Here is a 10,028-nt window from a genome sequence, read left to right as displayed (position 1 = left end):
GGATATGGTGGTAAGAGATTTGTGGTTCTTGAATAATCTGCAAGTTCCTTAAAATTTCACTGTGTACCAACCATATACATCATGTACAATGTTATCTGAAACTGAGGGAGCATGTGCACCTCATGATCTGTTGCATAGTCGAATGAAGTCAAATTCTCGACCTCTTCGATAGTTTAAATTTTTGGATAAGATAGTTGAATGCAACGAGACGTATTAGACTATTTAGCTTAGCTGGCAATAGCTGGCAATTGATTGTAGTACCGTTAGTTAGTTAGATGAAGTTAGTTAGTTAAAGTTAGTTAGTTAACTGCAGTTTAGTGAGCTGGGATATTCTGTTTGATGCTGGCATATTCTGTTAATGAACCAAGCTGTATTTATATCTGGATGTACGACATTTTTAGATGAATGAATCATTTCTTTCATTTCATAGCTTTCTTCTTCAATATGGTATCAGAGCCCATTAAGCTCCAACGAGCGATTCGATCCGATTAAGTCTCTAAAATGAGCACACGGATTTCAAGATTGGTCTGCTCAAACGAGCCACCATCTTGCGGGGGCATGTTAAGGGAATATAATCCCACATCGGTAAATCCTATTTGATTTGAAGTTTCATTCATGGCTTTGAATGTACCGAACTCAACATCAAATAATCCTTCATCGTCAGTCAGTAATTTAGTTACTGATGATGGAACCAGCCAGTATTTTCTACATCATTCGGATAGTCCAGGTCTTGTCCTCGTTTCACAGCAGTTGGTTGGGGACAACTATGCATCCTGGAGCCGATCGATGATGATAGCACTCTCAGTGAAAAACAAATTAGGATTCATTAATGGATCTATTCCTCGGCCTGAAAATGACCAGGAATTACTCAATTCATGGATCCGAAATAACAACATTGTCATTTCCTGGATTCTCAATTCTGTATCCAAGGAAATCTCTGCAAGTGTCATATATTCCGAATCTGCATATGAGATTTGGAAGGATCTAAAGGAGCGATTTCAACAAAAGAACGGGCCACGCATATTCCAGTTGAGGCGAGACCTGATGAATCTCACACAAGGTCAGTTATCTGTCAGTGCATATTTCACAAAATTGAAGACAATTTGAGCCTCAATTTTACCACCAAGCTGTACAATTTCAACATTGGAAAGAGGCCATGACATCTGAATTGGCTGCAATGGAACAAAACAATACTTGGTCGGTGACTACCCTACCTAAGGGCAAACACTCCATTGGCTGCAAGTGGGTATATAAAATCAAGTATAAACCGGACGGAAGCATAGATAGATATAAGGCCCGTTTGGTGGCCAAGGGCTATACCCAACAAGAAGGTTTGGATTTCATTGAAACATTCTCTCCAGTTGCCAAACTTGTGACTGTCAAGATGCTGCTTGCTATTGCTGCTATCCATAAATGGAATCTTGCCCAGTTAGATGTCAATAATGCTTTTCTTAATGGAGATCTCTTTGAAGAAATATATATGGAGCTGCCTTTGGGTTATTCTAAACATAAGGATCTTGCAAAGGGAGGACAACCAGTATGCAAACTTCACAAGTCCATCTATGGTCTTAAACAAGCATCTCGACAATGGTTTTCTAAGTTCTCCCAGATTCTTATTCTTCATGGCTTCCAGCAATCAAAGTCTGATTACTCTTTATTTACTAAAGGATCTGGGAACACATTTGTTGCCTTGTTGGTATACGTTGATGACATCATCATCACCGGTCCAAACATCAATATAATTGACTCTTTGAAGGGATTCTTACACAGCCAGTTTAAACTCAAGGATCTTGGGGTACTGAAATACTTCCTTGGTCTTGAAATAACCGGGTCTCATAATGGGATTTTCCTCTCTCAATGAAATTGCACACTGTAACTTCTAGAAGATGTTGGTTTCCTAGGTTGTAAACCAGCCAACTTACCAATGAATCAAAGAGCTTGCCTTAGTTCATTTGAAGGTGAATTAATTGATGATGCATCCCAGTACAGAAGACTTGTTGGACGCTTACTCTACTTGACTATATCTCGACCAGACATAACTTTTGCAGTTCACAAGCTCAGTCAATTTGTTTCCCAGCCTCGTCAGCCTCACCTTGATGCTGTCTATCATCTGTTAAGGTATCTTAAGGCTGCTCCAGGTCAAGGGTTATTATTCTCTGCTTCTTCTTCCCTGCAACTTCGAGCTTTTGCGGATGCTGATTGGGGAGCTTGCTTAGACTCCAGAAAGTCGGTTACAGGCTTTTGTGTGTTCCTTGGGGACTCCTTGATCTCTTGGAAGGCAAAGAAGCAGCAAACATTGTCCAGATCATCTGCAGAAGCAGAATACCGGGCATTGGCTTCCACAGCAAGTGAAATTGCTTGGATCCATCAATTACTTCGTGATTTCCAGATTTCTTCCCCAACTCCGGCACTAATATTTTGTGATAACCAAGCTGCAATTCACATAGCTAACAATCCTATCTTCCATGAAAGGACGAAACACATCGAGATTGATTGCCATTACATCCGTGATAAAGTTACTGAAGGCTCCATCAAACTTTTACCTGTCCGCACCCAGAATCAGTTAGCAGATGTTTTTACTAAAGCTTTACCTGCCAACTCTTTGTTTCCTCTACTATCCAAGATGGCCGTTACTGATCTGCATCGTCCACCTTGAAGGGGGGGTATTAGACTATTTAGCTTAGCTGGCAATAGCTGGCAATTGATTGTAGTACCGTTAGTTAGTTAGATGAAGTTAGTTAGTTAAAGTTAGTTAGTTAACTGCAGTTTAGTGAGCTGGGATATTCTGTTTGATGCTGGCATATTCTGTTAATGAACCAAGCTGTATTTATATCTGGATGTACGACATTTTTAGATGAATGAATCATTTCTTTCATTTCATAGCTTTCTTCTTCAATAAGACGAGAGAAACTAGAAGCATGTAACAGCAACCTCATATCATATGCTTCATTGCCATGTCAACGACTCCAGTGGCCAATGGCTAGCTAGATATGGATTCACCTTGACCACATGTCAGATAAAGATTGGTCAGAAATATAGCAGTGATCATTAAGAAATTTTATACCTTGAGCAATTAAATTGTACACAGAGACAGAATCTTCGAAGTTTAAAAAAAGCAGAAACTGTTCAAAGGATAAAACAAGCACTTTTTCAGATAGAGATTAGGGTTGATGTCTCTCTCTTCGTCTTTACCAATTTTGATAAGAGGGTTTGTTATCTCTGTCTAGATTCTAGTTATTAGTTGATGAAATAAGCGTAGTAATAATGAATTAACAGATCAAACACTTGTTAAATTTAACGTAGCAACAATGATGGAACAATAGTAGTAATCTTGAAATAACATACCAAGCACTCGTCAATTCAATGTACCAATAAAACATGTAATGTCAATTGTATTAAAATTCTACCAATAAGATATTCAAATCTTGGTCAATTCAATGTACGTACCGATGATGAAAATGCAGTCGCCCTTGTATTAAAATCGTACCTAAGATAGTTTAATGGTAAACTAAAGTGAGCAATGCACTATTGGTTCACCAAATCTATTTCGATTGTTGTAGGAAATTGAGACCAATTCCATTAGGAGTAATGCTATATATGTACAAAATGGGGATGATCGCCATGTTAGGTAGCATTAAATGATAAGATTGGCCTTATCACTTCATCATACGTTACATGGGGAATATTCGAATTTATACGTATGAAATTATGAGTAATGTTATTCATAATCAGTGGTTGTATTAGTTACTCTATATAGCAGATCGTTATTTGAGGCAATGAAATTATAGGAAACTAATTTTTCAAATAACAAATTGCCACATAAAATAACTAATGCAATTGCTAACTAGCATTATTCTCCCTTTAAATTTGCCTTGTCTAGAAAAAAATAATGAGAAAATTTGTAAAAGAAGTAAAAATTAAGGAAGGTCAAAGCTTTCTTCATATGAAAATTTGTATAGTCATATAAAATTTTTATTCACCTAAACAATCCCCCAAGTATTGTAGGAAAAGTAATATCCTAAGCTTTACCACATCCACTAATTTTTACTCTTTGAATATCCTACAAAGAGAACAAGAAAAATAATAATAAAACCACATCAACTTATGAGATATTGTATTACGTTCTAACCTAATTTCCCCTTGCAAATCGGCCAAAATACACTCACCAAACATGCCAAATTTCCTTCCAACTTTCACTTCAATCTAGAAAATGTAAGGCAACCTTTTATATAACTTTTGGGACAATAGATTATCGATGGTACAATATTTCCCTAGACTGGAATCAGGAAATAAAATAAAATAAAAAATAAGTGCAATTTTTGAAAAAGATAAAAAGGGAGACTGTGGACTCTTAAACAATAAATCAAATCGTAATTCTCATGAAAACCTTAATATAAAATTTTTAAAAAAAAAATTAATGACAGAATTTTGATTTCTCTTCCTTCAAAGTTGATTCATTATACACTGTTTCAGTGATAAAGAGAATTACCTTATTTACCGGAAGTGTTCATCTCTATATTCAGTAAGCTCATTTATTTATTTATTTTGAATATGTTTGATGTAGATTTTCATAGTTAAAAATGATTTTTTTGAAGAATATATTAATAAAATGTAAGAAAAATAATTACGAGTTCATATTTAAATTTATTTGATTGAGAGAATTACGGCATGAGTTCGGAGGAGAATGAGTTTTAAAGAACACGCGACTGTGTTTAATGGGTTGAATCATGATCAGATTGTTCATAGTTCTATGTTATTTGATGTGGAGGAGGAGATTTGTTGACAATGGCTCACAAGAAATATTCTCAAGCAAATTATTTGAGGAAAAATTAAGCATCCACTGAGATAATGAAACAAACCACCAAATAAATCTTACAATCAATATCAATAAATATATTATACAAACAAATGAACCTACTTACAAGAAATCAATTTTTTTTCTCCCTTTTTTTATGGTTGATACTTGGAGCAAAATCAAACCATGACTGGGGGATCAAAAAATGGATATACAATTTTACATATACAGCCAAGCCTCATAAGACAATGGCATCAATATTGCAAACATTTCTAAACACTTATTCTCAAGACTTCCTTGACAATAGTGGCTCTAAATGAGTATTATCATCACTGGAGGTGAGATTTTGTGGGCAACCTGACTCCAATTGAGAGATAGAGTAGTCTTCAGTTCTTTGTTTCAATAAATTCTGGAAACGGCCAGGTCTATTATTATTCTCCAGAAAGCGTTCTGGTTTCTTAGAAGATTCGTTTAAGCTCTGGACATGCTGCAAGCAAACTTGAACAGCATCATGTACTCTAACGAAATACCATTCTTTTCCAATGAGATCAATTACGCCAGATCTTGCTAAAGTCATTAGAACTTCTCGATTTGGATTGGAAATGGCAATCTGTAATTGAATCCAATATGTGAGCATAAGTGTTTTGCAGATGATAGCAAGTGGTAATCGAAATTTCTACTACAATACCTGAATGTGTCTTGACTTGTATTCTTGATGAAGGTCTTTCAAAGCTTGAATGGCACTAGAGTCTATATATGTGACCGCTGAAACAGATGAAAACAATGTATAGTAGTAGGCCAAAAATGACACACTTAACTTGCGACATATTCAAACACAATTTTACCTCATTTAATATGCAATAAGAATGATAAGTGAGTCAGAATACATGATCACATTGTCTCGAAGAATGATTGTTCACGTATACATGTTCTATTATTAACGAGTGTGATTCATAAGATTAGAGAGGTCCAAATGAAATTGATGAGTGCAAAAGAATACCGAATGAAATGAATACGTGCTAAAGATTTTCTATGTGATATCAACATACCTGAAAAATCAAAAGGCAAATTCTATAAAACAGTTTTAGACCGCTATATCACATGGTAATGAGTGTTGAGTTGTTAAAGAACAAAATGTTCCTACGATGAATGTACCAAAACTTAGAATGTTGAGATGGATGCATGATCATCCTAGAATGGACAAAAAAAAAAAAAAACAAGGAAACAATGACTTAGATGGCTAGGGCATGTCTTGTATCAACCTAAGGAAGCTTTCCTTCATTCGAGGGATATTACCACAGTAGTTATCGCAGAAGAGAGAGAGTAACGACAAGATTATTCACTACCACGTGACAGAGTTGCAAAAGAACTGATTTCTTTAGGCATTTTTGTCCGTGTAATGCTCAACCAAATGGGAAAGCCAAAAATGATACATGTAACCAATCCCAAGTTTAATGAAAATAGAGCTAATTGATGCAAGAAATTAGAGAGCCTGAGCATAACACAATCTAGAAGAACCAAGAAAAAGAAAGTAAGCCCATGCATAAAATACACAGCAAACAAAAGTTTTAGGTGGTGACTCACGAGCCATTTCAATAATTACAAAATGAACTCTTGTAACTTCAGGCCCATGTTTTGTAGATCCATCATTGTCAATTTCATATTCCCGCAGCCTGTTAATGGAAAACTAACTGACATGAATATCTAAATGTAAATAAGAAATTGAATGAGAGATAACATAAGCAATTTTCTATCTTTGAGGAAATACTATATTATAACCTGTCTTTAATGTAATTTATATTTGCAAAATATATTGGAGCATCAATTCGAACAATTACTATCCCGTTGTATGTATATGCTTCTGGATACTGCTGACTGTTTCTGTAGACAGTGGTTCCAGGAAGTCGACCCAGGACAGCTGCAAAACAAACCATAGCTTAGAAACCAAAATATTGAAACAAATTGCATAAGATGTGTGATGGAGCATGTGATTAAAATTGGCATCGGAAACATCTCAAAAGTACACAAATACTTTAAGCAAAAGACGCTAGTAAAACACTATTTTATGTGATAGCACGTGATAGGTCCAATTAAATGAATCTCATAAAACCAAATTTGATTGGACTTATCATTTAATGTCACCTATCTGCCACAGGGTGGTGTTCTAGCACCTATGACGCTAGATAGCATTATTCATATTGAATTCTTCGTCTCTAAATTATCTTCTCCATTTTTCTGTCTTTTATATCCCATTTCACATCAACATGACTACAATGGTAGTGACAGCAAAGAATGACATGATTACAAATATAGTGAACAAACAAAAGTATCAAAAATACTGAAGGGAAGCAAGTAATAGATAACAAATTTTGGCCTTAATTCGAATAACATGTTATAGTCAATAATTTAAAATTTTAAACTAGACTTACCAATATGGGGGTTTGCAGATTCATGTATGACAAAAGCAAGTGAAACACCAACCTTAAAGCCAGCAAAACAGAAAGAAAAGGGAAATTGGTAAGATTAGCATAATTCAACATTTAAAAGAAATTATCTTGCAGACGATGGTACATAAATTTTCAGCAACGTGCTAATGTACATAAAGTTCAAGTGAATATCCTGCTAATATATTAACAATAATACACAATGGCAGGAAAAATATAGCTTGAAATTAGGGAAAGCAATAATTATAAGAATACAATGAAGATATATACACACATATATAATGGACAATAAAACATTAAACTTATCGAGAGAGTATGGTTGCAATTGTCGGTGACATAATAGTACACTAAAAATCACAGAAGCAATAAGGTTGACTTAATTCCTTGAAAAATTCTAATCAACCACAATTAAGCCCTGGTTTGAGCCCCATTTTTTCAAGAATGCATTTTATAAAAACTTATTTTTAACCACACATTCTTCTATAAAATAATTATACAAGTATTTCAAAAACTTTTCCTTATTTTTTAACCACACATTTTCCAAAAAACTACTATTCCATAATGCATTTTATCCCAAAAATGGGAATCAAACAGGGGCTGAGCTAGTCTTGCAAATTTTATAGTAGCAAAAGAGATTGAGAATGTCCAAGTATTCTGCTCACCTCCAAGAAATACATACATGGTGCGTGTTTATCCGTGTGTGTGAGAGAGAGAATTTTCCAAGTTGCTTGACCTTTGTACTTAATGGGGGCATTGTTTACATATTACTTAAAGTTCACATTCAGTTTTAAAGAATATCTACAGGAGAAATCTGCTGCCAAGAGTAATCTTGGTCGAGGAAATTATTAAATCAAAAACAAAAAGAATCAACAGGTAAATATAATGTGTTAAAAGAGTTATTACTTGTGGTCAGAATTTTAAAAGGTGAAGCATGTGCTAGGCACTTCACATTTCCAGGCATGGGTCACGAGTTCTAGGAAATTTGATATTTCAAGATTTTGAAATTAAAAATTATATAATATTAAAAAAGAAATTACAAAAGTAAAGATTGGAACAAGCATAAATAATTTCTAAATAAGAAAGATCAGATGTCCTTGTGTTGGAAACTATTTTTCAAAAAAAGAAGAGAGTGCCCAAAAAACTCAAAGCTCTAGAGTAGTCCTTCTGATAAGATAATATTAAGAACTGGAAACTTGTAGTCAAAACCTTTTTGAGTTTCTCACGCATGAAATATAATGAAAAACAAAGCTCTAGGTCAAACCAAAAGCTGTTAAAGTTGTAATTTTTCCAGAACCAGAAAACCCAACAATATTTAATAAATCCAACTTCACAGACTACTAGGCAGAAAGAATGATGGTTAGTTATAGTTAGTTCTCTTTTTTATTTCCACGCACTCGGACATTAGAGAGGGTTCTTTGCTTTCTTATATCTAACATTACAAGCTAAGTTGACATCTCCAGGCTGACAAAGGGTTTTACATATGAGAAAACCATAGTTCAGGTATTCAGAAGTAAAATAAAATACCCTCTAGTTAGGCTTCTGATCTAATGTAACTTAGATTATACATTTTATGCCTGACTGAGGGTTTTATCTGAGAGGAGTCAAAGAATAACTGTTTAAAATGAGAACGAGTATGCAGTGCAGGCATGGATGAAAAAGGTGCATTTGAAGAGCCCTGGGTGTAAGCTTAAGCATTTACCCCATAATACGTACACCCTCACCACTTTCCATGTACATCTTCTGAACCCCTCTAGGCAAAGCTGGAGGCAGTCCCTAGCTGTACCTTCTTAAAAGATGCTGGTGGTAGCTTCTTCTGATTTTGAGAATATTGTCGTCTTCGTGAAATTTGTATTCTAGGTCTGATGTAGTACATCACAACTATAAATACTAGTTTCCTACTACAATTATGATTCACCTTTTCTAGGAGTTTTAACTTTTCAATTATGTTTATCCTTTCTAGTTTTCTTGTATAGTTGCAATAGGACTTTTATATTTTAATTGATTAGGATTTTAGTTTATTACTTTTTAGAATTTAGTTTCCTTATATTAACAGGATTAGGGAATAGTTTGGTCTATAAAGACAAAGGCACTGTACACTTTTTCATCAACAGTCAATTATTATCCAATATATACAAGACAAGATTATTGCAATATCGTTCTTATTTACTACATTATTCTTATTGCAAGAATTTTACAAGCGCTTCCACACCAAGGTCTTTTGTGGGTGAACTTAGAGGACACACAGGAGGCCAATATCTTCTGATATGTGTGTGCACAAGCAAATGAGAAAGAAAGATCGTGAACTTTCATGCCAAATGTTAGAGATATGGTGGACGCTGTCGCATAGCCAATTACAAAATAGCTTCAGCTCTAACTGTCATATATTTCATATCTGAAATGCATCCTTACAATAGTTGTTTTCGATATTTAAATCAAAATCCACAACACAAACATCAATAAGAAAATACACATTTCCTTTAAGCATCAAGGGAACAACTATATGTTTGCAGATATAGATCATATAAATTATAGAAGAGGCTACGAAGTTAAATATGCAATTCAGGTCTATGAGCTTTTCAAATAAAACTTCATGAAATAATCATCCAAAATAATGCTTTTATACTTACTCCAATAAGCACACCGATCTCTATGCCAAGGAACAATGTTGTAATGCAAGTAATGGTCCAGAGAAGAAAATCCCTCTTATCTACACGCCATAGAAAAGTAGCCTCCTCATAATCCACCTGAAATAATGAAGTATCAAAATATACTCTTGTTTATGCACATAA

At 34.6% G+C, this 10,028-nt stretch overlaps 1 protein-coding gene across 2 annotated transcripts in view; it reads right to left on the bottom strand.

Annotated features, from left to right (window-relative positions):
• Positions 1 to 4,846: 4,846 nt before the first annotated feature.
• Positions 4,847 to 10,028, bottom strand: part of LOC111405391 (sulfate transporter 4.1, chloroplastic-like) — a 10,639-nt gene continuing 5,457 nt past the window's right edge. For both annotated transcript variants that reach the window (XM_023034246.1, XM_023034247.1), the window contains 6 exons: positions 9,867 to 9,983; positions 7,225 to 7,276; positions 6,575 to 6,713; positions 6,380 to 6,468; positions 5,484 to 5,560; positions 4,847 to 5,405 (listed from right to left, as the gene is read on the bottom strand). In XM_023034246.1, the coding sequence (XP_022890014.1) occupies positions 5,082 to 5,405; positions 5,484 to 5,560; positions 6,380 to 6,468; positions 6,575 to 6,713; positions 7,225 to 7,276; positions 9,867 to 9,983 (798 nt within the window). In that variant the 3' untranslated portion in view covers positions 4,847 to 5,081. The remainder of the gene's footprint in view (positions 5,406 to 5,483; positions 5,561 to 6,379; positions 6,469 to 6,574; positions 6,714 to 7,224; positions 7,277 to 9,866; positions 9,984 to 10,028) is intronic.

This window comes from Olea europaea, chromosome 12 (genome assembly GCF_002742605.1).
Source record: "Olea europaea var. sylvestris chromosome 12, O_europaea_v1, whole genome shotgun sequence".
NCBI lineage: Eukaryota > Viridiplantae > Streptophyta > Magnoliopsida > Lamiales > Oleaceae > Olea > Olea europaea.
This window is presented reverse-complemented; position numbering and strand designations above follow the sequence as displayed.